We start from the raw sequence: 27,198 nt of genomic DNA on the forward strand, positions 1-27,198 counted from the left end.
TGTTCCCATGAGAAAGAAGTATTAAGAAAAACATTATTTTCTTGAGACACACCTTCTCCTAAAAGTCCTGCCAAGCACACAGTTATCTATTTCACTCAAAGCAGGCGTGACTTACACAGAACTGTCAAAACACTAAATGGGAACCCGTGTGGGCATGTGCATGTGTGTTAAAGTTTATGATTTCACCTTCATGATGGCACAGATTTTTGCAGTAGTTGAAGTTTTTTGCAGACATTTAGCTACAAACTGATTATTTTGGTGTTACATATTTATTATAATTCTATCTTGTCTAAAAGTGTTTAGAATTAAAAAAAATATAACCATCCAGATAAAGAGACAATAACTGTTGTCATGAACATCACAGCAAAGTAAAGACAACTCTTTTTATATTTGGGATCTACCGGAATCCGAATTGGTTATTCGGGAAAGCACAAATAATGCCATGAAAACAGATTAAACAAGCGTACAACAACACAACGCAAGTGTGGGGAAAAAACATATATAGATATAGATATAGATAGAGGACAGAGATGTTGAATGTCATTGGGTAATCACTACTTGTGGTGGGTGATATTCCAAAGAATAAACTACCTTACAAAACCGGATTAAAATCATGATTACTTCTAAGTAAATGCTGTCACTCTCAACCTCCGACTTCCTAGGAGAAGAAGCTCCAAAGCTACCTTGGACCACGCCTTGTGTGTGTGTTTGTGTCTACCTCCTGAGCTCCAATAGCCCATCTGTATTCATGTGTGATGATGTTAGTCCCCATTTTGAAACTTGACCACAAACTAGAGACCTGGAGCATTCAAAGCATGGATGGCTTTCCTAGCTAGGTTTACAATAAGGAGGTTTCTGCAGGATTGGTAGGTTATCCAAGATGGGATAGCGTCTGAGCTGCATCTCAAATGAATCTTTAGGTTCCCAGCTCAGATGATGTACACCAATTCTATTAGCTTTATTTTGACTTGGAGGGGTAAGGATAAGTTATATTAAAGAAAATTACTTATACTTTTGGGAGGGAAAATCAGCTAATTACATAAAAAGTTATTTGTTATAAAACGGTTGCTATATCGTGACAGTAGTGCATGAAACAGGTAACCTGAAAAAAATCATGTTCCTCTGTGTCCTCCGGTGTCCTCCGGTGTCCTCCGGTGCTCCTAACGGCATCTGCAAGATTTCACAGACCGGAGGAAAACAAGCAGTAAGAGCTGATCTGAGGTCTGCTGTCCAGCTGCCATCTACGAGAGCCAGCTGTCAATCACTCACGAACTCCGACCAAACGGTCAAACTAGGCAGCGCTGATCAAATATGAATCAATATTCTGTTATGTTAATGCCTATTTCTCTCCTCAGATGTTTTCAGAATCATCAGCGGTTTATTTTGAAAAGTAGGTGAATACCTAGTTCCTGTTATCATACAATGAGAGTTGGTGGGGCTTTTAATCACAGGTGTAATTGATCACATTAATTATGGCCCTGATCCATTGAAGCCCTGGTTTAGAGCATGCTGGCTCACTGAAATGGCGTGATACAGTAAATAGTGTGTGCGTGTGTGTGTGAGTGTTAGTTAGTCAGCCTGCTCTGATTGGCTAATGTGAATCAGCTGTCTAGCAGCAATCTGAAGTGGCGATTGGCAACTGCTGCAGTGGGGCAGTTTATAATAGGAGTTAACCAGAGACGTACATGTCATAAAAGTGCTTCTACGACAGAAACCGTGACTCCTATCGCTTAGATTGTTCATGAGACCAGTTAGGAGTCTCTGATGAACAAATGGTGCGACATTTGGGTCTGTAGTTTCAAAAATGTGACTTCGGCGGCAGTTTCGAAAAGTAGTAACTTTTTTCTCTGATCCAAAAAATTCTGTGAAATTTAATATGGGCCGCTATGGGAGCACAGCCTGGACTTGCTCTCACGTTCAGGCATGTGTCGCCAAATGTGTAAGTCCGACTGATTCCATAGCTACATGTTTGCGACCGGCACAAAGATACCTACGTTTTGATGTATTAATTATCTATGAGGAGTGGACGTTGTGGGCTACAGAGCAATTTGTTCGGAACATTTTCAAAAGATTTCAAAGCTTTCCCGCACTCTAGCGATGATGTCACACGCTCTAGCCCTTAACGACCCACGCAATACACACCCATTATAAAATCTGAAACGGTCTGAAAATTTCACAAAACGTAAACTGCGATTTCGTGAAAACCGTGCCAGCTATCAAAAAATTTCCATTTGGCCAAATAAAGTCCCAAGTCTCGTGACCCGTTTAAACTTTTAATCCCGTTTCTACGATAAAGTATGGCGACTCTGTATGGCCCCAAAGAGGAGTGTTTATGAGCACTCTTCACGTCGATTTTCAATGCATTCCAATGGAGAAAAAAATCGCGCTTTCGCTGCGCGAATCTCTTAGTCAGGTCATAGCACACGATTCCCGATCATTCTGCACGTTTTGATGTACTTTTTGTACAGGTGTTGGCAACGCTGCCGGAGGAGTAGCGTGCCAAAGTTTAGGCAGAAGAAGCGGAAGAAAATAAGCCCGACGAATAATAGACCAGTGTGCCTAGAAGCACAAGGCTTTGCCTTGTGCTTCTAGGCACACTGGAATAAACGCGTCGAATAATAGACCAGTGTGCTTTGCACAAGGCTTTGCCTTGTGCTTCTAGGCACACTGGAATAAAAGTTAAAGGGACTGTTTGTAACTTCTTACACGTGTAAATCATTGCGGGTCGGTGTCTCATGCGCGCTCACGTGTGGCTACGCTGTTCAGACAAGACTCCAACAGAAACTACACGGAAGCACCAAAACCACAAAGTTCTATATAGTGAAGCCCGTCTGTTAAACAGTGTTGGCTGCGGTCAGAGACCGTAGCTTTGGTCTCCAGGACCGGAGTCTCTGCTCCTTTGCTCCTCTGCCTGCTTTGCCTGCCCTCACTCACACACCGCGCTTGTTCTCACTCTTTCGCTCCACTCTTTCGCTCCACTCTCACATGCATGCGCGCACACTACACACTGCAGAAGAGTTAGTTTAGCTCTGACAATATTTAGTGCACGTTTGTGCAGAAATAACTGCTGCAGCTCCTCCAGACCAACAGAGGTTTTCCGTGTCTTGTGAAGTGACGGGGCTCCACAGAGAGAAAGGTTATCGTCTCCGACCAAAACTCTGAGATCCCCTGTTCCCTCCGGCCGCGGGCGAGAGGCTGAGGCAGGAAAAGCCAACACTAGAATCAGCATTGATTCATGGGAGACCTTCGTCTGGTCAGCAGTGTCGGCGTTAGGGGCGGGCCATGGGGGTCCAGGCACGTACATGTCTTCAGGCCAAGACTCTTTTAAAACATGTCAAATTTGGGGAAGATTGGACAATGTATAGTCAATTTACAACAACTTCCTGTTTCCTGTAGGGGGCGCTATGACGTTCACTCATAATACCACATATATGTCTTCAGGCCTGGACTATTATCCAGCTTGTGAAGTTTGGAGCAGATTGGACTATGTATAGTCAATTTACAACAACTTCCTGTTTCCTGTAGGGGGCGCTATGACGTTCACTCATAATACCACATATATGTCTTCAGGCCTGGACTATTATCCAGCTTGTGAAGTTTGGAGCAGATTGGACTATGTATAGTCAATTTACAACAACTTCCTGTTTTTTGGCAAAAGGCAGTTATTCGCCGCCACGCCACGGCAACATAGTTCGATAACTTTTTAATCTTTGGATAACTTTTCATCACAAAGGTCTTAAGATACTACTGACCAAATTTGAAGTTGATCGGGTTAAGTCTCTAGGAGGAGTTCGTAAAAGTATGCATAAAATACATAAATTACATGAAAAACACAAAATTCAATATGGCCGACTTCCGGGTGGGCGGAGCTAATGAAACCCATTGAGGAATATGTTTGAAATAATGAGTGGGATATGCATACCAAATTTCATGAATATAGGAACAACTTTGACCAAACTACGGCCTAAAGTCAAGTTACAACAGCCTCCTGTGTCTTGGCGAAACATCAAAATTCAACGCGCCGCCACAAGAACGCCGTTTCACGAAAACACAAAAGCTTGAGGGTGGCTGGCAGTATACAACCATTTCCTGTTGTCAGTAGGTGGCGCTATGACTTTCACTCATAATACCACGTATATGTCTTCAGGCCTGGACTCTTATAAAACATGTCAAATTTGGGGAAGATTGGACAATGTATAGTCAATTTACAACAATTTCCTGTTTCCTGTAGGGGGCGCTATGACTTTCACACATAATGGCATATATATGTCTTCAGGCCGGGACTCTTATCCAGCTTGTGAAATTTGGGGCAGATCGGACTATGTAAAGTCAAGTTACAACAGCATCCTGTGTCATGGCGAAACATGAAATGGCGTCTTCGCACTTCACGTATGATATCACAGTTCGAGTGATCAAAAATTTCTTCGCAATTTAGCATCACAGTAGTTTGAGGGTTATACCACTCAAATTTGACGCAGATCTGATAAACTCTCTAGGAGGAGTTCGTAAAAGTATGCATAAAATACATGAAAAACACACATATTCCAATATGGCCAACTTCCGGGTGGGCGGAGCTAATGAAACCCGATGACGAATATGTTAGCAATAATGAGCAGGATGTACCTACCAAATTTTATGAATATAGGATCAACTTTGACCAAACTACGGCCTTCCACGCATTAGGGGGCACTATAGAGCCCACTAAACACGCTGAACCCAAAAACTGTACGTTCACGTAAAGTTCACAGGTGTTCATCTTTTTGACAACTTTCATGAGTTTTCGAGTATCCAAAGGCATGTTCAAAGGATAAAAGACATAAGGGGGCGCTAGAGAGCCAACATGCCACGCCCAAGCAAAATTTCACTACTAAAATAAAGTAAATACTAGTTTGGATGTGTGTGTAAAGTTTCATAATTTTTTGTGCATCCTAAAGTCCTCAAACATGTGTTCGTAAATTTAAAAAAAACGCAGGAAGTCCAACATGGCTGACTTCCTGTTGGCCGAAAAAATCTCAAAAATATTTAATCCAGGTATGAGGGCGTGAGTTATGACATACATGAATTTCGTGAAGATCGAAGAAACTTTCTCTGAAAAACTGCCTACATTAGGGGGCGCTATCTCGCCCCCTGGTGACACCCGAGCCCAATCACTCCAGAACATTGAATTTCCCACCAGTTCTGACGCATATTCCACTTTTGGTGAGTTTTTGGGGATGGCTAAGGTCCCAAAAAGGCAATCTCCGCGCGGAAAAATAATAATCCTTAGAAAAACAATAGGTTTCCTTGCACTTTCGTGCTCGGGCCCTAATAATAATACTTAGAAAAACAATAGGTTTCCTTGCACTTTCGTGCCAGGACACCGTTGGGGTCCTGGCACTTTCGTGCTCGGGCCCTAATTATATTGAATAATATGATTTAATTTATATGAAATCATCCTCTTGGCACCACTCTTTGAAACAAAGAGAAAATGATAGCACATTAATGTAGTCTCAAAGATAAGTCTCATTAAATATACTGAACTATCAATTTGGAACTTTGATTAATAATTAAATTAATAGCTATAACAAAAATAGATAGTAAAGGTTGAAGGATATTAGAGTTCTTGACATAGCAGCGGTTGGCATTATTCACTCTTGTACAACATTAAACAGACCAGCATGTATAATTCACAAACATTTATTTACAAGATAATAAAGGTTTGAAACACAATATTAATCTAACTAAATAACTAAACTAAACAAACCAAACACAGTGTGTGAGCATGTGTGTGAGACTGAGAGAGACAGGGACAAAGACAAGATGGCTACCTGTCTTGCATGGCCTACAGACAATATGGCGAACACTGTAAAACTACAAAAATGGCCAGATCAAAGATGGCCGCCAACATGTTACCACATGGCCTCTTTGTTCTCCTGAGCACATGTGCTCAGGAAGGACAAAGGGAGGGGGCTGATGTGGGGGTTGAGATTATCTGAATGTGTATGTTTATGTTTAAAACTAATTCACAGTTTATGTATGTGATCTTAATGTGTGTCGGATAATGCAGTGGGTTAGAAAAGATGGTTAGTTTGCATGTGTGGGACCCACAGTAATGTTAGACATAGTGATGGACATTGGACACACCCCATTCTCATTCACATGTATAATTTATGTATTGTTTTATTTTTAATCTGATATATGTGTATGTGCACTAGGAGCTAATGTTTTGGTAGGTTAATCTGTGTTTATAAAGAGTAAAACTCAAACAGGCACTTTGGCCAGGTAAGGGGTCCTTTGGGTGAGATGCAGGAGCGCGTATGCGTCATTCAGCAGACGTATCGGCAGTATGTAGCCGCGCAATGCTAATGTGCTGTGTTTCTGTGTTTCCAGGTGAGCTAAAGTGGTTAAAGGATGTATAAAAGTAGCGACACAGATGTATAAAGAATGTGTATGAATAACGGACCAGTGGTAATGCAAACATGAGATTTATATCGGAGTTTTGAAAGTTACAAGGATGTTGTGTGAAATAGTGCTAGCCGTTTGCTAATGAGGACATTCGTAGTGTAACCAACAGGGGCCTGCTAGGATATAAGTTGTGAGTGTGCAGAATGTTGTCAGGGTTAATGTGTTTTGAAGATTATACAGGAAGCAGACATTTTATGTTGTAGGGATTCTACTTATTAGGTTTTGGTTATTAGCAAATTAATTAATAAATAATAATAGAATTATTAATATTAATAAAGATTATCAATAAACATCAATAATAAACGGGGCACCACCCTGGAATCAGGGACCAATGACCAAAACGTTAATATAGTCTCATTATATATGCTAAACTATCAATTTGGAACGTTGATTAATAATTAAATTAAACAATTACAATTTACTAAACAATGTCTGAAAAAAGTGAAAAAAAAATAAAAAGTTTGCAAAACGTTGGAAAAAAAGTCTAAACAATATCTGAAAAAGGTAAAAAAAAATAAAATAAAAAATGTTGGGAAAAAAAAGTATGAAAAAATTTCTGTAAAAAAAAAGTTTGGAAAATGTCTGAAAAAAAAAGTTTGGAAAAAGTTTGAAAAAAAGTCTAAACAAGTCTAAACAATATCAGACTTTTTCCCCCTAACATTTTTCAAAAATGTTTTCAGACATTTTTCAGACTTTTATTTTTTACAGACATTTTTGCTACCTCGGGGTCTCCCACCAGCTGGACAGAAAACCTCCAAAGGGACAAAGGGAGGCGTCCAGGAAGATCCGGATCAGATGTTGGACCGGCGGCTCTAATAGGATATCTGAGCTCCTCTCCCGGTCTCTGAGGACCACCAGGTGAGGGTTTAAACCAGCTTCAGCTCCCTCTGAACCACAACAGTCCAGTACCACGCCCGACCCGCCTCATGATGTCATGCTCCATTAACCCAATAGAGTATTGCAATAAACTGATTTCACCCACACACTTCTGTGATCGATTATTAATACTGTTATTGATTCATTTTCTCACAACAGACTAATAGATTAAAATATTAATGGTTTCCCTTCTACTTCAGACAGTTAAACTTGAATAAACTCTGTCTTACCTTCACAGACTGGAGGACTATTGACGTGTCCAACAGTCTCCACCGTCACACACAAAGGTTTTGGACTTGGTTTCATTTTTTAACAATGGTTGGCGACCAGCGTTTCAGGAACATAACTACCGCTAAGTGACTGTAAGATAAGATAATATAAACCTCTACGGGAAATTGGGTTTGTTGCAGCAGCACAAGGAAATAAGCTCAGATAAATAGAGAAAGCAAAAGAAAGAAATAACAACCTGCTGGCCTCCAGTCTGCAGCTGCAGGGCTGTATGGAACTCATTTAATGGACCAGGTTTAGTGTAAAAACAGGATGTGTATTTTAGTCAGACTAATGCCCGTTAATACCCAATGTGAATGTATTTTGTACATTGATGTTGAAACAAGAAAAGGAATATAGGCTACCAGTCACAAACGTTTATATGATACATATTGAGCTAATTGTTTGAGTCATGGAGAAGGGGCTGAACCATTAAACGTATACTTCTTCCTACTCCTTTTCGGACGTAACATTTATTTATGTTGATTATTTGTTTACTGGGTAAACGGTGGGTGTACCGGTGGTTATATAGGTAGGCAGGAAGATAGGACCAGCATGCACCTGGGTGGGCTTATGTTTTTTTTACCAGAACAAGAGCGGCAGTGACATCCATGTTTTCTTTGTGCATCGTTTGCTGCTTTTTTGGATAATTAAATCATCAGAAACACAAACATTCTGCGTGGACCATGGACTCTTTTGCCTGCGTAAACCACATTACCCATGGTGCATCAGTGGGCCTTTGATTTAAGGTTGATTTTTGCTACAAATGGCCACTAAACCATCACAAATAAACATGTTACAGATTAAAGTCTGAACCACTAGATGTCATGTTGTGTTCATGTTTATATGTATTACAGACTCTGATGGTTCAAACTCACAGAGGTTGATTTCTTTTAATGATGGAGAGTGAAAAGTGAGCGGAGTTGTAGAAACACCCGTATATTTAATGTTCAGCAGCAACAGAACTGCCGTCACTGTGCAGGATGTTATAATTAGAGGTTTAGATCAATGACCTGCGACACGCCGTCACTCGTTGTGATGAATATGAAGATGATGATCTTCATGTTGAGACTGCTTCAGTCTGACAGGTTTCTGATGAGACAGCTGTGCTGCTGAGCTGCAGTGCATGCTGGGAAACGGAGGCTTCCTGTGAGGTTTGTAGATTCATGACTCAGCGTTATTTCAGTCTCTGAGCAGGTACAGGAAGTGACATCACATGTGTGAGAAGAAGAAGTGAACCGGCCGGTCCTGCAACAACAAACTGATATGTGGTCAGAGCGTCGCCGCCTCACAGGAAACACAGACGAGTCCTGACAGAGACAAGAGCAGAGTGCATGATGGGACTGAAGATGTTGCTGCTGCTCGGCTCGCTGCTCGCCGTTCTGGGTAAAACACTTCCTGTTTCCTTTTTGTTTAACTTGTTTTAATGTTTAGTTCAGTCAAGTCAGAACACATTAATCCAGTTTTTCTACTTCAACAGAGTCACACTGAACATGAGCCACAAACTGACTCACTGTTTAGTAAATCTAACACTAAAATTAGGTCTAAAGTTAGAAATGTAAAGTTTCCAGAAGTTGTTTGAAAAGTTAAAATGATTTAAGATGAATTTACGTTTGTACATCGATATGATCAGACAGCACGTTGTCTCATCAGTAGGATACACAATACTGTAATAATCAAACATCTTTACGTTGGTCTAACTGCATTTCTTTTCAGTTTCTTGACTTATTGTCTCTTTATTATTATAAATTATTTATTTAGACATTTTTCACACTTTTTTCGGACTTTTCTTCTGCGTTTTTTCAGACATTTTTTTAAAACTTTTTTTCAAACTTTTTTTTAAAATATTTTTTTTAATCATTTTTCAGACCTTTATTTTTTATTTATTTTTACATTTTTCAGACTTTTTTTCTGGAAATTTTAAGCTAATAATCTTGATTGTTTATATTTAGTTTTATTTGCACTTTTTCTCACTTTGCTCTTCAGCTGCTGAACAACCAGTTCCCTCTGAATTAATAAAGTTTGGTTTTAGCTTCAAAAGAGAAACAAGCTTCTTTTTCATCAAATAATAAACCTGCAGTTATTTAGTGATGATAAATAAAACACTTCATCAGGAACAAGACGGAGAATATTGAGAAGACTTTAACTTCCTGTCAATGGACTAATTGATTAATAGACTAATTGATTAATAGACTAATGGTTTCAGCTGTACTTGTATAAACTGTTGGAGGTTAATTTATAACTAAACATCAGGTTTTATAAACTCTTCACATGTTTGGTGTGTAAGAGTCTGAATAGATAAATGCAGTGTAGTAGAAAGTACAATAATACTTCAGATTTGTACTGAAGTTCAGTACTTGAGTAAATGTACTGTAGACGTCCTGCAGACTGAAGAATCCATCAGAACAAACGTTATTGAAGCAAATCTAACTGGATCTATTTGATATCTTTTATATTTAATCAGCTGCTTCTGTGACAATAAATACGATGAAACAAACAGCACCTTGTTGAGGTCAAAGGTCAGCAGAGGTGACTGTCCTCCTCTTCCCTTGCAGAGGTGAGGTTGGTGGCGAGCAGCCATCATGGCCGCTCCATGCCCGGGTCTCCCAGCAACGTCAGCAGGACGGACCCCGGCCTCTTGCTCGCCGTCCTCAGCGCTGCCGGCTTCTACAACAGGCAATCAAACGACGCCTTCCTCTTCAAGCCCTCCGCCATCGACAGAGCACAGCGGCAGGTAGGACGCAGGAAACACTTCATGTCTGGGGGGGTCAAAGGTCAATTATTTACCTTAAAATACCCTCACAGATTGATCATGAGGTTACATTCAGGCCTAAAACTGAAAGTTAAACAACATTAACAACATGCCGCTTTCACAGTTTCTACATTAATCAGGAAACTCTGTAATGTACCCGTACTGATGATGTCATGAACGTACTTTGTACACTTTGTAACCTATCAAGAGATTTAAAGGATTTTTAACAGGTTAAAATCACTTAAATTAATCTATAACTTAAAGTGAAATCTGGAGTCAGCACTGTAATATCCATCTGTTCTATCTTATTATAATTATGTGTATTTAATGTAATTCTGTCCATCCTTGTTGAGTATGTGGAGGTAAAGGTCTGTGAGTGTCTTTGTGTACATATCATATAGGTTATTGTATTTTAATGTCACCCTAACCGATAGATTAAGGTCATTTTAAGATACACATTTGAATTTACTCGTCATGGTAAATGGGAAGTTATGAAGTTATGTTGGTGCAATGATTGAATGTTCACTAAAGGTGGAGCTGATTTTAATGACTTTATAAATAAAAATATATACTCAAATACAGTACTAACATGAGGACGATCTAGTAGAGTAGTGAGTACTATGTTGAGGTACTTGTACTGTGTTTCAGCTGGTTAAGGGGCTCAAGTACATCGTAGATCTGGAGATCTCCAGAACCGTCTGCCGTAAACGAGACGACAACCACGACAACCTGTCCAACTGTGACCTTCAGCCTGAAGGTCGTCTGCACCAGGTGAGTCTCAACAGGAAGTAGAAGTCTGTTTGCTCTCCAGGCGAGTTCGATAAGACGAACGACTTCCTGGAGTCTTTTTGTACTGAATAAACAAACAAGATATAATGTGTTAATTAGAGGGCAGGATATTTAGTTAAAGGACTTTTAAAAGGACTGTTTGTAAGAATCAGAAATTGCTTGTTAACAGCGACACCTGTGGCCGTTAAGTCAATGAAAGTCAGCGTCCTGTTGCTCGGGCTCGCGCTCGCTCTACATAGACATGAACAATCATCGCTCAACACAGTGAGGCGACACACGTCAGCTAAAAACACAATATCACTCTATATTTCAGCTGCTTGGCAGTAATGTTAGCTGACCAGACGAAGGTCTCTCCATGAATCACTGCTGATCCTAGTGTTGGCTTTTCCTGCCTCAGCCTCCCGACCGCGGCCGGAGGGAACAGGGGAGACGCCGGAGTTTTGGTCGGAGACGATAACGTTTCTCGCTGCGGAGCCCCGTCACTTCACAAGACACGGGAAACCTCTGTTGGTCTGGTGGAGCTGTAGCATTTATTTCTGCACAAACGTCCCCTGACCGCGGCCAACACAGTTTTCGAGACGGGCTTCACTAGATATAACTTTGCGGTTTTGGTGCTTCCGTGTAGTTTGTGTTGGAGTCTGAGTCTGAACAGCGTAGCCACACACGAGTGCACATGGGACACCGACACGCAATGATTTATACGTTTAAGAAGTTACAAACAGTCCCTTTAATGTGAAACTTGTACTTCCTGTTGTGTTTTCCAGACGTTTCAGTGCCACACTGAGGTCTGGGTGGTCCCCTGGCAGGGTCAGACCACGACTCTGAAGCTTAACTGTAAAACCAACCTCCATCATCTTCGCCTGTGATGCTGATGTTACATCCACCCGTCTGCTGCTGCTGCTCCTCCTCCTTCTCCTCCTCACCTGTAAAACCAAAATAAAATCAGCCTTTTGGATAGTGAAGTTTTGCAGATTTATTTCTATATTTACTGAGACACTCGGCGGCGTTCAGTGAAGGAGAAACAGTCGTGTCTTTAATCCTCGATGACGCCGCCTGCTGGTCAGAAGGATGTACATATTGTATCAAATCTGACAACAATTTGAATTTGTGACATTTGTTTCAACATAAAAAAAAGTTATTATGCCACAGAAATGTTTAACATGCAACAAATCAGTATGTGAAGTCTGAAATAATTAGAAAAAAATACTTTTACTTTAAAATGTCTATTTGTGTCTATTACTTGATAATGTCCAGTCTACCACAGACATTATTTATTCTGAAATATTTAGTATGTAAATGAATGGTTTTCATTAAAACAGCAGATTTATTTCTGTTTTTATTTAAAGGAAGCTGAAAAGCTGCAGAACAGGTTCAAACAAACACAGATCCAAATAAAGGAGAAGAGAGTTCAGAGAGATATCATCTAAAAATACACATCAAAACTAATGTGATGAAATAACACTGAAGCAGAAACAAAGGTTTGAGATGCTAAAAACAGAAAATTAAAACATCTTAGTGCAAAACAACAGAGACTTAAACTACATTTGGCAGCTGGTCTCAACAGCTCAGACATGAAGAACGTCTTCAAACACAACAGATGTGATCATCATCGGCTGCTTTCAGGAACAGCAGCTGCTAACGGATCGTTATCTTGACTTAGTCATCTACACTAGTTATCTCGAGATAATCATCTCTTCTAATAATCAGGACTAAACTAAGGGGTCCACACTACGCTAGAAACAAGATGATTTTGGGCCTAATTCCTCCAGACGTTCTAAAGATTATCTTTCCAGATGTTTCTATGCTGTGAGGTATGTTCAGGGTGTTGTTTTACGATCAGATATCCTGTTGTGTCCACGGGAAACAACAAATTTAATTTAATAATTTGTTCATGTTCTGGTGTTGCGGACATTTTTCAGACTTTTGTTCTTCCTTTCTTCCGTCTTTTTTCTGACTTTTATCGGACAATTTTCAGACTTTTCTGCCTTTATTATGCTTTTTTTTTTAAAGGTCCCATATCGTGTTCATTTTCAGGTTCATACTTGTATTTTGTGTTTCTACTAGAACATGTTCACATGCTGCAATGTTAAAAAAAAACTATTTTCCTCATACTGTCAGCCTTAATATGCCTGTATTCACCCTCTGTCTGAAACGCTCTGTTTTAGCGCATTTCAACAGAATTGCGACGAAATTGCAACAGAATTGCGTTGCTAGGCAACAGCTTGGGTCCATGTGTACTTCTTGTCAGCTGATGACATTCACATACACTGCAACCAGGAAATAAACTGGGACACATTTAGAATGTTTACGTTTAAATCTGTGTAAAGGGTCTAAATATTGTATATTTGTGACATCACAAATGGACAGAAATCCTGACGTATTTTTTCAAATTCAGAGTTTCTGAATACGGGCTGTGTGTATTTCCCTGTGGATTGAGCGTTTCGATACTTTCACAGTATTTATGTAGGACTTAAGCCTGCTTTATAATAAAAAAACATTAAAATCTGACTTTTTTTGGACATTTGTCGGACTCTTCTTCTGCCTTTCTTCCACCTTTTGTCTGACATTTTTTCTGACTTTTTGGGTCATTTTTCTGACTTTTTTTTCTGACTTTTCTTCTGCCTTTGTTCCACCTTTTTTGATATATTTTTCGGACATTTTTCTCTCACATTTTACACATCTGGTAAGATTGGTAGCCTTAAGTCAGGCTACCAGGACTGGTTGGTAACAGTAACTGGTCCTATTGGTGGGGACAGAACAGGAAGTACCAAAGCTTGTTATCCTGAGATTATGCCAACATGCTAAATATGACACATGACAGTCGGGTTCTGAATTATTACTATCTCTGAGCTCTGATTTATCTGACTTGGTGTCAGAAAACCAAACAAACATGGACGTCATTCAAAGTAAATCAACTCAAACTGATTAGACAGGTTTCCGTAATTAGAAAATAAAATGATTCTTTAGAGTTACATTTGTATGCGACACTCATCCTTGATGACATCTGTCAGCTCAGGCTAGCTAATATATATTAAAGTGAGAAATGGCAGCTAGTAGCAATAACGATGCTAACCCAGTGAATACAGAGTTAGCTCTGGTAGACAGAAAATTACCTGCGGGTGACCCAAAACACCAAGGAAAAATAATGATGTCACCATGACTTAGCAGCAGCTTGCTAGTTAGCGGTACAATGAGCAAGCTAGCCCACAGGTGAATAAGCCAAATAGCTAGTGAGCGAGTTAATTAGATTGAGCTAGCTAGCTAGCTAGCTAGCACTGTTTTCAGCCGGTTAGTGCGAGATTCTTTTCTTTTCACCAGGTAAGCGTGATTGCAGGGCCGGGTATCGTTTGCCGATCAGAACCTGAGTTTCCGAACCAATACGCCAGAGTACGGTTCATGACGACCACAAAACAAAAACGGCTAACATGAACACAATGTCGGGGGATCCACTGCGATGGCTGTCCTCTTGGTGGCGTCACTGGGATTCACCTTCTGCAGACCATCGATGTTTCAATTTAATTTTGCGTTAATCCCTCAAAAATTTCACTCTGGAACAAATTCGTTGACCGACCGCCATCCGAGTCCGACAAACCTGTGACTATTTCACCTCCTGGTGCATCATGACATCACTGGTAGGAACGAACGCCGTGTCACGGTTTCAGACTAAGTCACAAATGTCCGTCTGTATGTCCGTCGATCGACTCAGCGTTTTCCTTTTTTTTAGACCTTACGCAGGTCTAGTTTGGCGATGTACGGCGAGCGGAAGGAGCCCAGGTACAGATTCCCATCATGCTCGTGGACTTCGCTGATGTAGGCCGCCACCAGGCCGTTGGGGTCATGGAAGCTCCGAGTGCAGATGCCGCCGTCATGGAGCTCTGCCACCAGGCTGTACCGAGGAACGAACTTCATCAGCACCTCCTGACTGAAGAGCTGGAGAGGAGGGAGGGAAGGAAAGAAGGAAGCAGTTAGGAAGGCAGGAGGACGGATGGAGAGATGGAGGGAGGAGGGTAGGAAAGAAGTTTATTACATAACAATGTCCGTCTCTGAGAGGACACCTATGGGTCGTTATTGAGTGTACGAGGACACCTGCGAGTCGTTATTGTGTCTACGAGGACACATGCGAGTCGTTATTGTCTCTATGAGGACACATGAGAGTCGTTATAGAGTGTCAAGGACACCTGCGGGTCGTTATCGTCTCTACGAGGACACGAGGACCAACTGGAAGCCTGGACCTGGTCTCTCTCTGTCCCTTTTTACCTTGAAGATGAGTTTCTTGATCCAGGGTCTCTGGGACAGGAAGTCCAGCATGGAGAAGCCGGGGTTTGGCCGCACAGCTGACATGGCCACCCAGTAACCTCCGGTCGAGCTCGGACGGATGTTGTCGGGAAAACCGGGCAGGTTGTCGATGAACGTGTCCATCCCGCCTTTGTTTAGACCGGCAACATGGACTCTGACACGGAAACACGAAGACAGTTCATAGAGACTCTTAACTGATTGTTGATACCCGAGTTTCTGTACTGATACTAAAACTGGACTTTTTCTCATACTTTACACCTGTATTGTGATATGAACCATTTAAGACATGTATTACATATGCAGTACATACCTGCGTATCCGGGCCATGGTGGTCTCCGCCACCAGCACCGACTCCTCGTCGGGAAGCAGCTGGATGCCGTTTGGGAATCGAAGGTTCTCCATCACCACCGTCAGCTCTCTGCTCTCTGTGTCGTACTCCAACACTCTGACAGGAAACAACATATAACACACAGGTGGGCTTTTAATGTGAAAATTCAGCAGGAAGTGTGAAACAATTATCCATTAATTAATTCTACAGAAGAATCATGTCTGTTCTGGCGTGCTCACCAGAACAATTAATTTAGTTTTTTAAATTCAACTAATGTATTGTAAAATTACTTCAAATATATCATTTTGTTGTTGTGTCTGCTTTAATATGTACAGTTTACATTTATTGATCAATATAATTTAAACACGAGTCTTTGCTATAAAGACAAAAATAGAAAAAAATAAAAAAGTTAAATTGAAGAGCTTTTTAAAAAAAATTTAAAAAAAATTAAAAGTGCATTTCTCTTCATTTCTTTTTTTAATTATTTTTTTTACTATTTAACAGGCACTATAAATCTTCCATATAAACTTTATATTGTTGTGGAACTGGACATTACACTGAATTTATCTAGACGTCAGGTAAACATGGAGGAAGTGTTTCTAGAGAGGACTTTCACTGAAATATGATCAGATATGAAACAAAGACAGTAGAAATAAAAGCCTGTAATATCTCTACTAAAAGAAGATTTAAGGTGAAGAGGCGGTGTAATCGTATACCGTCCGTCCGCCGTGGCCTCCATGATGAGGTGCATGTAGTCTCTGCGCTGCCACCGGCTGCTGGAGTCGGTGAAGTACAACTTCTTCCCGTCCTGAGTCACCGCCACGTCGTTGATGAACGACAGCTTCCTGCCGGCGACCTCCTGACCCCCCGACACCAACCGGGTCGCTTCACCTGCACAGAGGAACAACCCAGAGACACGCTGAGGACGGAGATCAGACTCTGATGCTTCTGGTCATCAGGAAATGCTGATAGATTCCTCTTGATCTCAGCTAAATATGAAATATCTCAAAAACTATAAAACATGTTGACTCCGTGAACAAGTGATACGAGGAGAACTTGTTCTTTATAGAGAACATCGAACCAAACAAACGTCACTAAAACAAGACACACTTACTACCACTACTGTAGTTGCTGCTGTTTAGGAACATTTTAATCATTTCACTTTATATTTTGCTTGTTTTATTGATTCTGTGTGATATTAAAATTGTTTTTATTGTTGTTGTTGTTGTTTTTGTGAGGAGAACAGAATAAAGAAATAAACATGTTGACTGTTGAATGAACATGTGAGAGTCAGAACGAAGCAGGAAGGAAACAGAGAGAGATCCTACCTGTGGTGGGGTTGACCTCGAATAGACCCAGGTAGGCGTCGGCTACAAACAGAGTCCCGTTGGGTCCGACTCGGATCCCCAACGGCCTCCCACAGCTGGGCTCGTCCTCTTTTGAGCCTGCAGGACACACGGCAGGAAGAACTCAGGTTAAGATGTTCATGTTCCTCATCACTTCATTTCAGAATAACCGCATTTATATTAAACATTTCACACACGAGAAGAAACTGAAGTAGATCTACATTAAAAATGTTATTAATTTAGTTTAATTGAACATTAAAGCCGTCATACACACCTGAATAACGAGGAGAAATGTGTATGTCTATATATATGTGTACGGTATATACAGTATACTGTGTATATATATATATATATATATATATATGAATCGATTTTTTTCCCACCCCTAATTATCAGTGAGTTTCCTGTTTGAAGAACCGCCACAATAAGTTCATTTCAACCCTCAGAGAGTCAGATTGAACGCTGTGTCAAAATAAAACGCCTTCTTCCCTGCACTCACTTCCTGTTTCACAATAAGAAAACGCTCTGTTGTTGTTTGTAACCCGTCAGTGTTTGCTCCTTTAACGTTCTGTGTAAGGTGTCTTTGAGTTTTTAGAAAAGCGCTTTATAAATAAAATGTATTATTATTATTATTCATTCTGTGTTTTATTAAATTAAAAGATGCATTTCAAATAAAACCGACACACTTCAGTGATCAGAGAGTCTGTGACTGTGTTTGTGGTCGACCCGGAGAGTTTACTGGACGTCACATGTTTGACCTGGTTTGTGTGTTTAGTGTTGAAACAGCAGAAAGTGAACAGTAAGCAGAAGCAGGTGTCAACATGGCGGAGCGTTTGTTCACTCGGTTGAGAAACTGACCGTTAAAACTACAGAGAAGAAACACCAGATAACTGAGTCAAGAGTAGCAGCAACCCCAGGCACCATGTCACCTAAACTTTTAAACTAAACTAAACTTTAAATTATACTTAAACATATTTGAATGTTAAACTAAACCTAAAGTTAATCAAAGTGAATGTAAAGCTCAGTTTTTCTCACCACAGGGCAGTTTTCCGAGTCTCGTCACCGTGTGAATTCTTCGACCAACCAACTTCACGATCTTCCCGTCAGCTGTTCCGGTATACAAAACATCTGCAGACAGAAGAGACAAACATCTGTCAGCTCTCAGTCTTCTTCATGGTCTTCATCGTCTAACTAAACTAAACCTTTTGGATGTCAGGTTGAATATGAAGCCATAAAGATCTCATTTCATTGTGATCGTGTGCTCTTTCTGACCCAGACTGAGGCAGGACACTGACCTCCGACCTCTGACCTCTGAATGTTTCAAAATGTGATGAGCAGCAGAGTTAGAGGGTCAGTGTGTTTCTGTTTCACTGGTTACCACAGTCACATTTTACCTCAACTAAACTAAACTGAACTAAACTAAACTAAGCTAAGCTAAGCTAAACTAAACTAAACTAAACTTGAACCTAAACTGGAAGGGATCCGACTGACCTCCGATGTTGACGATGGACTCTGGTCCACTGATCTGGTCTTCAAACAGTCTTTGAGCATCTCGGAGCTTCAGGTTGGGCTCCCAGCAGCCCTTCATCACCGGAGGATCCTTCAGACTGCAGCACACAAAACAACATTTACATTTTTATCTTTATTTCATCTAAATATCACAACTTCTTTCTCCAAGTATTACAGGTTCTTTTTTTAATTAGAACTTTTTTCTAGAAATAATGTGACTTTATTCTCAAAATATTACAACTTTTTTTCTCAAATTAGCAACTTAATACTCAAAACACTGCAATGTAGAAATAATGCAACTATTAATATATATATATATATTAATAAAATATTCCAACTTGATTTTTTTTATATTAAAATGTTACTCACGTTACCGTATAACAACATATTCTCAAAGTATTATAACTTTTTTCACTACATTTTAATTTTAATATTTTTCTCTCAAAACATTACAACTTTATTTTGGAAAAATGTAAACTATATTCTCAAACGCTAACAGTGTCCCCGACATTTCCGTCCATAACTGAGTCTTAAAGTCTGAGTTTATATATAATAAGAGAAAACTGAGTATGTCATTGGCTTCCAACACAAATCAACTTATTAGAATGAAGGGTTTTATTATTATTATTATTTTATAGAAGGTATTGACATTTATTTCTAGATAATTCCTGAAACAAATCGATGACGGTAGGTTTTATTTTTGCTGTATAGATTAAAGTGTCAAGAGTGACCTGGCACAGAGGGCAGCATAAACTGTCTAATATATATATCTATATCTATGTCTATATCTATGTATATATATATCTATATCTATATATTTAGATATAGATATTTATATATACATAGATATAGACATAGATATATATATATATATATATATATAGATATAAAATGTCTAATAATTTAACTGTAAAATAGTTTAGTTGTGAGTCCATCTCAGATTGTGTGTCAGGATAAAGTGTCTGCATCAGATGTTTCTTAATGCTTCTTCTCATGAATTATTAACCAGCAGGAGCTGCAGAGTCAGCAGATATTCACACAGTTCAAATATTCACTGTGTGTTCACACCGTGTTCAGTCCTCCTGCACTGTGGCTCATCAGATACGTATAACCACAGCAATGTTAGAAATTCATCAATATCAGTTTAAATAAAGATTCATCTAATGTGAGATTATTATGATCCATGAAGAGGACCCTCTCCCTATGTAGATATGAAGGACTCATTCTAAGCTAACGAAAACACAATGACTCTTATTATCAGGTGATTATATACTAAATAAAACATACTTATTGTTATTATATTACATTTCTGCCAATAGATCCCCCTAAATGTTACACACTGCTCCTTTAAATCCTCCAGGTGTTCTCAGGTCTGATGGACGTTACAGAAGTTGTTCTGTGACTGAAATGTTTGAAAGAATTAAATATCTGCTGGGGAGAGCAGACCAACTCACCTGAACGCTTCGGGGTGGATGGGAGACTCGAGGATGAGGATGATGACCAGGAGAGGAAGAAGCAGAAAGGCGCCCAGAGAGAGCAGAGTCACCTGGAAAACCTTCCCGCTGTAGGTGCTGAGAGAGGAAAAAACACCTGAATACTGAGAACATCAACTTTATTATCATCTACAGTCGAGTGGCAGACAAAAAAAATACATTGGCAGGAAGTGAAGAGTTAATTTCAGACCCTGTATATGACATTAAGATCTACAAGCCAAATGCCAACTACACAGTCATATTTAATCTACCGTATCTAGCTAAATGAAACCCATAACGTCAGCCTACCTTTGTGTCTGACTGTATACTTTATACACTACATTTAGTCTGTTTATTCTCTGTGCAGTGTTTTGTGTTATATTTTGACACTTGCAGTAAACAGCCAGCGGATGGCTCTTCCATCCTCCAAAAATGGCCGCCATGCGGTCGCTGACGTCACGTTCCCATTCCCTATAATAATCTAATACATCGCCATTTATTAGCTGATCAGATTTAGTTTTAATAATCTGAATCTGTAGAGCCGTTAGATAAATGTAATGCAGTAAAAACAAAGATTAAGGAATCAAACAGACGACAACAGCCGCTGCCGCCATTTTGGACTGAAAACGTTTATTATATTTACAATATTTTATTATTCAACACGGGCTGCTTTGGTGGAAAATAAAAAATAGAATAGAAATAATTTAGGTTTACTGATGCCGGTAGTCGCTTTCAGTCCAAAATGGCGGAAGCGTGGCTCTGCTGCTTTATTAAAAAGTACAAAATATAAATACTAAAATAAAGTACAAGTACCTCAAATTTTTAGTACAGTACTTTAGTTAGTGTACTTAGTTACTTTCCACCACTGTATTTAGCTGCTGCCTTATTTAATTATGTGGATCAGCAGGAAGCTAGCAGGAAGCTAACAGGAAGCTAACCGGAAGCTAACCGGAAGCTAACATGAAGCTAACAGGAAGCTAACATGAAGCTAACCGGAAGCTAACAGGAAGCTAACCGGAAGCTAACAGGTAATCAATAACCAGTTTCCTGTTTGAAATCAACTCGTTATGATCAATAAGTCAGACGTAAACACGTCCGGTAATCTAATCAATAATCAATCAGCCTCTGAGCTCGGTGCTCGGTGGGTCAGACAGCGGTCCGGTTCTGTTCCGGTTCTGTTCCGTACCTGGATCCCTTGTGTTGGTGCTCCGGCAGCTCGTCGGTGATGACATGCGGTCGTTGAACCCGCCGGTACCGAAGCCCCTCCGTCTCATTCATGACGTTAACCCGGTTCGGTTAGGCTCGGATCAGCTGGAGCGGCTCGCTGTGTTGATGTTTAACCCGGTAACAGAGGGAGTAAAACCGGAGAGAACCGACTGACCATCCTACCGGAGCGGTACACCTCACCGACCACTGACAGCTTCCGGTCTGTGACTTCAAAACAAAAGACCCACATCTCACATTTACAAAATTTACAAAAATAAAAACAAAACAGAAAAAAAATAAATTACTTAACAAACTTCATAATAATATATTTTTTAAATGAAATAAATATACAATAAATTATTTTTTAAAAAATATAGAAAATCCAAATTAATTAAAAGAAAAAGATATAAGAAAAAAGGAGAAAACAGAAAAAATAAATAAAACTAAAAAACGAATGAAATTGTAAAATTTGAAAAGACATAAGAAATATTAAATTAAATAAAATGCAAAAAAAGCACAAAAAAACAATTACAAAAGAATATAAAATAAAAACAAATCAGAAAAAAATAAATTAATAAATTGAAATAAATATATAATAAATTATAAATCAATTATAGAAAATCCAAATGCATAAAAAGAAAAAGATAAGAAAAAATTATAAAAAGTTTAAAAAAGAAAACAAAAAAATAACACTAAATTTTTTTTAAAAGACTAAAGGAAAATTAAATTAAATAAAAAGCAAAAAAAAAAAAAAATACAAAAATTACAAAAGATAGTAAAAAAAAAACGTGAAAAATAATTAAAATTAAAAAAGACATGATTTTTTAATAAAAATAAAACATAAAAAGGAAAACACTAATTACAAAAGAAAGTCATAAAAGAAAAAGTAATAAATGAAAAAGTGAAAAAAAAGTAATCAAAAGTAAAAGCAAATAATAAATTAGAATAAATTAAGCAAAACAAATATTACCATAAACATGAAAGGGAGCTAAAAACATGTCATTTACATCATTAAATGGACTTTAAACTTTTAAATTCCGGGAAGAAAGTAGAAAACTAGGGACAGAAATGAATGTTGCATTTATTTATTTATGGTATTTACACACAATAACAAACATGTCTTTTCGGCCTGAACATATGAGAGATCAGTCTGGATGATGTCAGGGAAGATTTCTGATAAATATTTCCATCAAATAACTAATTTTTCACTCGATTTAGTCCTTTCACCCTCAAATTACATCCTGTTCCTGTCGGACTGTTCCTGTCGGACTGTTCCTGTTGGACTCCTCCTGTCTGCGGCGTTTATTGAGCAGAGACACACTTGTGCTCCCGTAGGCTCCTCATGGAGGTGAAGCTCCGGCTGCAGGAGGAGCAGCTGAACGGTTTCTGACCCGTATGAACTAGCTGGTGAGACTTCAGGTTGTTGTTCTGACTGAATGTTTTCCCGCAGACGCTGCACTCGAACGGTTTCTCTCCGCTGTGGACGCGTTTGTGTCTGACGAGGTTTTGCGACACGCTGAAACTCTTCCCGCAGAACTCGCAGACATACGGTTTCTCTCCACTGTGTGTGCGCTCGTGCAGCTTGGCGCTCGCCTGCGTGGAGAACGTTTTCTGACACTGAGCGCAGCTGAACAGTTTCCCCTCCGAGTGGCTGCGTCGGTGCGTCTTCAGGTAGCTGAGCGAGCTGTAGCCGCGGCCACAAACGTCGCAGGAGAACACTTTGTTGCCGGCGTGCAGCTGTAGGTGAGTTTTAAGGATCTGGGCGGTGGTGAAGCTCTTCCCACACTCGTGGCAGGTGTGAGCTTTCTGCCCGCTGTGAGCCAGCTGGTGGCGTTTCAGCGACGTGGACGAGGAGAAGTTTTTTCCACACTCACTGCAGCTGTACGGTTTGATGCCAGCATGGCTCCGCTCGTGTACCAGCAGCGCGCTGCGCTGTCTGAAGCCCTTCCCGCAGGCGTTGCAGATGAACGCCCACTCGCCGCTGTGCACGGCGTGGTGCACCTTCAGGTGTCCCGCCTGCGTGAAGCTGCTGCCGCACACGTCGCAGCTGAACTCCCGTCGGCCCGAGTGGACGAGCCGGTGGCGGCGAAGGTTGGCCGACACGCTGAAGTTCTTCCCGCAGGTGTCACAGCTGAAGGCCTTCTCTCCGGTGTGGACGCGGCGGTGAACCGACAGGCTGCTCCGGCTGGAGAAACAGTTCCCGCACTGCTCGCAGGTGTGCGGCCGCTCACCGGTGTGCGTCCTCTGGTGAACTCTGAGGCCGCTCCGCTGGCTGAAGGTCTTCCTGCAGACGCTGCAGGTGAACGGCCTCAGTCCTTTGTGGACGGTCAGCTGGTGGACGTGGACGCTGCGGAGCGTGGTGAATCCTTTCTCGCACGTGGGACATTTAAAGGGTTTGTCCTTCAGGTGGACTCTCTGGTGTGCAGACAGGTAGCTGTGTTTGGAGAACTCTTTCCCACACTCCACACACCTGAACCTGTCGTTTGTCTTCTGACAGGTGAGTCTGTGCTCTCGGAGGCAGCACTTCGCCGCCAGCGTCTCGCCGCAGGACGAACACGTGAGCGGCCGGCCGCGGCGCCCCCAGCTCGACGTCTGGTGCGTCCTGAGGTGGCCGCGGGTCCCGAAGGCCTTCCCGCAGTGAGAACAGCGGTAGGGCCGCTGCTTGTTGTGCACGGTGAGCTGGTGGACGCGGACGCTGCTGTGGGCGGAGAACGCCTTCCCACAGGTGGGGCAGGTGAAGGGCCGCTCTCGGCTGTGGACTCGCATGTGAGCGCTCAGGTTGGTCCGTCTGGAGAAGCTGCTGCTGCAGACGCTGCAGCTGAAGGTCCGCCCGCTGCCCGCCGGACCAGTCTGCTTTGATTGGCTGCTGTCACCTGTCGGAGCGTCTGATTGGTGGCTCAGCTCCACCTGAACGTCTCCTGCTGCAGAGGGAGATGAAAGAGAAGGAAGGATGAACATGTAGCAGCTCCTCTGATCACATGACGCTGGTTCATTGAGTCCTTACTGTAATTCTGCTCCTGGTTCTCCTCCTTCAGCTTCATCGGCTCGTAGTTCTCCTCCTTCAGCCTCCTCAGCTCCTGGTTCTCTTCCTGTAGCCTCCTCATCTCCTGGTTCTCTTCCTGCAGCCTCGTCAGCTCCTGGTTCTCTTCCTGCAGCCTCGTCAGCTCCTGGTTCTCCTCCTGCAGCCTCCTCAGCTCCTGGTTCTCCTCCTGTAGCCTCCTCAGCTCCTGGTTCTCCTCCTGCAGCCTCCTCAGCTCCTGGTTCTCCTCCTGCAGCCTCCTCAGCTCCTGGTTCTCCTCCTGCAGCCTCCTCAGCTTATGGTTCTCCTCCTTCAGCCTTCTCAGCTCCTGGTTCTCCTCCTGCAGCCTCCTCAGCTCCTGGTTCTCCTCCTGCAGCCTCCTCAGCTCCTGGTTCACCTCCTGTAGCCTCCTCAGCTCCTGGTTCTCCTTCTGCAGCCTCCTCAGCTCCTGGTTCTTCTCCTGCAGCCTCCTCAGCTCCTGCAGCAGAGCCTCTCCGAGTCTCCTCATCACAGCCAGCAGCTCCTCCTGCAACACACACGTATACATATATATATATAAATGATATATATAAAGGGGATCTATTGTTGGATTAGGCTGATTTAGTTTTAACCAGGTGTTCCTAATAAACTGTGTAAATCATTCAGATTCAATATACATAAACAAGCAGAAAGTACATTTTATATTAAAAACATAAAGAACAAAGAAAACAAATGTCTCATTCTCTGTCAAATTCAATAATCTGACTCCCAGCAGAGAAAATGTGCACGTGAATTCACCATTTTAATCTCATATTTCTGGGGTTATCACCTGATTCTCACATATTTTCGGATTAAAATAATAATAATAAAAAAAACATCTCTCTTGTTAAAACCGCAGAACTTAAAATAAAATAATAAAATGTTGAAAGAAAAACCTAAACAGTTAACACACTGAATATGAAATGTGAAGATATGAGATTAAATATTATACATCATTATTATAATAATAAAGTAACAGTTTTTCAGTGTTTCAGTTTTTAGTCTGTATTAAATAATATAATTAATGAATAACTAAAGCTAATAACCAGCGGTGGAGGAAGTCCTCAAGTCCGTTACTGCAGTGAAAGTACTACTGAGAGAGTACTACTGCAGTAGAAGTACTACTGAGAGAGTACTACTGCAGTAGAAGTACTACTGAGAGTACTACTGCAGTAGAAGTACTACTGAGAGAGTACTACTGCAGTAAAAGTACTACTGAGAGAGTACTACTGCAGTAGAAGTACTACTGAGAGAGTACTACTGCAGTAGAAGTACTACTGAGAGAGTACTACTGCAGTAAAAGTACTACTGAGAGAGTACTACTGCAGTAGAAGTACTACTGAGAGAGTACTACTGCAGTAGAAGTACTACTGAGAGTACTACTGCAGTAGAAGTACTACTGAGAGAGTACTACTGCAGTAGAAGTACTACTGAGAGTACTACTGAGAGAGTACTACTGCAGTAGAAGTACTACTAAGAGAGTACTACTGCAGTAGAAGTACTACTGAGAGAGTACTACTGCAGTAGAAGTACTACTGAGAGAGTACTACTGCAGTAGAAGTACTACTGAGAGAGTACTACTGCAGTAGAAGTACTACTGAGAGAGTACTACTGCAGTAGAAGTACTACTGAGAGAGTACTACTGCAGTAGAAGTACTACTAAGAGAGTACTACTGCAGTAGGAGTACTACTGAGCGTACTACTGCAGTAGAAGTACTACTAAGAGAGTACTACTGCAGTAGAAGTACTACTAAGAGAGTACTACTGCAGTAGAAGTACTACTGAGAGAGTACTACTGCAGTAGAAGTACTACTAAGAGAGTACTACTGCAGTAGAAGTACTACTAAGAGAGTACTACTGCAGTAGAAGTACTACTGAGAGAGTACTACTGCAGTAGAAGTACTACTAAGAGAGTACTACTGCAGTAGAAGTACTACTGAGAGAGTACTACTGCAGTAGAAGTACTACTGAGAGAGTACTACTGCAGTAGAAGTACTACTGAGAGAGTACTACTGCAGTAGAAGTACTACTAAGAGAGTACTACTGCAGTGAAAGTACTACTAAGAGAGTACTACTGCAGTGAAAGTACTACTGAGAGTACTCAGCTGACCTCAGTCTTTGACTCTTCTTCTTCTTCTTCTCTGTGTTTGAGTCGCTGACAGATTTCAGTCACCACCGTCAACAGGAAGTCCTCCAGCAGCTGCTCCACAGAGGAACACATCTTATAACACCAAATAAAGATGAATTAAGAGGACTTAAACCTCACAGAGGATCAGTCTCTGGTGTTGTTGTCACTGAGCGGCCATTACTGCAACCTCACTGACGTCACATCCGGTTTTACGACAGCAGGAGTGAGCGGAAGTGCGCATGACCGCCCCCTGCTGGCCGGAAGTCAAACACACCACCACAACAACAACAACAACAGCAATAAAAATACATCAATAAAACTCTATTTATAACCAACTGAGTACTTACATCAGTATTACACATTATTACCCATGATTATTACACAAAAGTTGTTTTTAAATTTTAAATATCTGTAATATATTAATTGTTATGTATTTGTAACTATAATATACATATATATATATATATATATATATATATATATATATATATATATATATAACAGACAGACAGCAGAGTTTTAGTTTATTGGCACACAGAGTTTTTGATCCGATCAATTGTCAATAAACCATTGGCAGAGCATTTTGGCAAATTTTTCTTGGGCGCTACCCACATAATCAGCTGTGCTGCTCATCCCAAAAATGATTTGTAACAACAGAGAAATAATTCACTGAACACAAGTTTCTGAACTTTTTTTCCAAGTTTATATATACATATAAATATATGTATAAACTCTAATAAGATGTAAA

The 27,198-nt window shown here is 40.7% G+C and overlaps 3 protein-coding genes across 4 annotated transcripts; 1 reads left to right on the forward strand and 2 right to left on the reverse strand.

Annotated features, from left to right (window-relative positions):
• The first annotated feature begins 8,803 nt into the window (after positions 1-8,803).
• Positions 8,804-12,090, forward strand: LOC141774504 (cystatin-F-like). Its single transcript, XM_074647218.1, has 4 exons — positions 8,804-8,973; positions 10,143-10,321; positions 10,988-11,110; positions 11,893-12,090. Exons 1-4 carry the CDS (start codon positions 8,922-8,924, stop codon positions 11,992-11,994), a joined length of 456 nt encoding a protein of 151 aa, XP_074503319.1. The 5' UTR covers positions 8,804-8,921; the 3' UTR covers positions 11,995-12,090.
• A 361-nt stretch (positions 12,091-12,451) lies between these two features.
• On the reverse strand, positions 12,452-21,497 carry apmap (adipocyte plasma membrane associated protein). The gene is made up of 9 exons (XM_074647217.1): positions 21,266-21,497; positions 20,062-20,178; positions 18,590-18,705; positions 18,134-18,226; positions 17,081-17,197; positions 16,469-16,643; positions 15,735-15,869; positions 15,386-15,578; positions 12,452-15,058 (listed from the first exon to the last, which is right to left on the reverse strand). Exons 1-9 carry the CDS (start codon positions 21,355-21,357, stop codon positions 14,849-14,851), a joined length of 1,248 nt encoding a protein of 415 aa, XP_074503318.1. The 5' UTR covers positions 21,358-21,497; the 3' UTR covers positions 12,452-14,848.
• Positions 21,498-22,354: 857 nt separating this feature from the next.
• Positions 22,355-26,663, reverse strand: LOC141774505 (uncharacterized). Of its 2 annotated transcripts, XM_074647220.1 has the most exons (4): positions 26,433-26,663; positions 24,772-24,830; positions 24,290-24,531; positions 22,355-24,206 (listed from the first exon to the last, which is right to left on the reverse strand). In XM_074647220.1, the coding sequence occupies exons 1-4, from the start codon at positions 26,541-26,543 to the stop codon at positions 22,588-22,590; spliced, it is 2,031 nt and encodes a 676-aa protein (XP_074503321.1). In that variant the 5' UTR covers positions 26,544-26,663; the 3' UTR covers positions 22,355-22,587. The 2 variants fall into 2 exon arrangements, with proteins under 2 accessions (XP_074503321.1, XP_074503320.1); XM_074647219.1 differs by having other exon boundaries at positions 24,290-24,830; positions 26,433-26,662.
• Positions 26,664-27,198: the final 535 nt, after the last annotated feature.

This window comes from Sebastes fasciatus, chromosome 9 (genome assembly GCF_043250625.1).
Source record: "Sebastes fasciatus isolate fSebFas1 chromosome 9, fSebFas1.pri, whole genome shotgun sequence".
Lineage (NCBI taxonomy): Eukaryota > Metazoa > Chordata > Actinopteri > Perciformes > Sebastidae > Sebastes > Sebastes fasciatus.

Excerpts from the sequence above, each read along its gene's own strand:
- LOC141774504 (XM_074647218.1), top strand. The coding sequence starts at position 8,922 with ATGATGGGACTGAAGATGTTGCTGCTGCTCGGCTCGCTGCTCGCCGTT. Across the intron at positions 8,974-10,142 it reads CTCGCTGCTCGCCGTTCTGG|AGGTGAGGTTGGTGGCGAGC; the intron begins GTAAAACACTTC and ends CTTCCCTTGCAG. Across the intron at positions 11,111-11,892 it reads CTGAAGGTCGTCTGCACCAG|ACGTTTCAGTGCCACACTGA; the intron begins GTGAGTCTCAAC and ends TGTGTTTTCCAG.
- apmap (XM_074647217.1), bottom strand. The coding sequence starts at position 21,357 with ATGAATGAGACGGAGGGGCTTCGGTACCGGCGGGTTCAACGACCGCAT. Across the intron at positions 17,198-18,133 it reads ACTCGGAAAACTGCCCTGTG|GCTCAAAAGAGGACGAGCCC; the intron begins GTGAGAAAAACT and ends TGTGTCCTGCAG. Across the intron at positions 15,870-16,468 it reads GAGGCCACGGCGGACGGACG|AGTGTTGGAGTACGACACAG; the intron begins GTATACGATTAC and ends GTTTCCTGTCAG.
- LOC141774505 (XM_074647219.1), bottom strand. The coding sequence starts at position 26,543 with ATGTGTTCCTCTGTGGAGCAGCTGCTGGAGGACTTCCTGTTGACGGTG. Across the intron at positions 24,831-26,432 it reads AAGAAGAGTCAAAGACTGAG|GAGGAGCTGCTGGCTGTGAT; the intron begins GTCAGCTGAGTA and ends TGTGTGTTGCAG. Across the intron at positions 24,207-24,289 it reads GAACCAGGAGCAGAATTACA|CAGGAGACGTTCAGGTGGAG; the intron begins GTAAGGACTCAA and ends CTCCCTCTGCAG.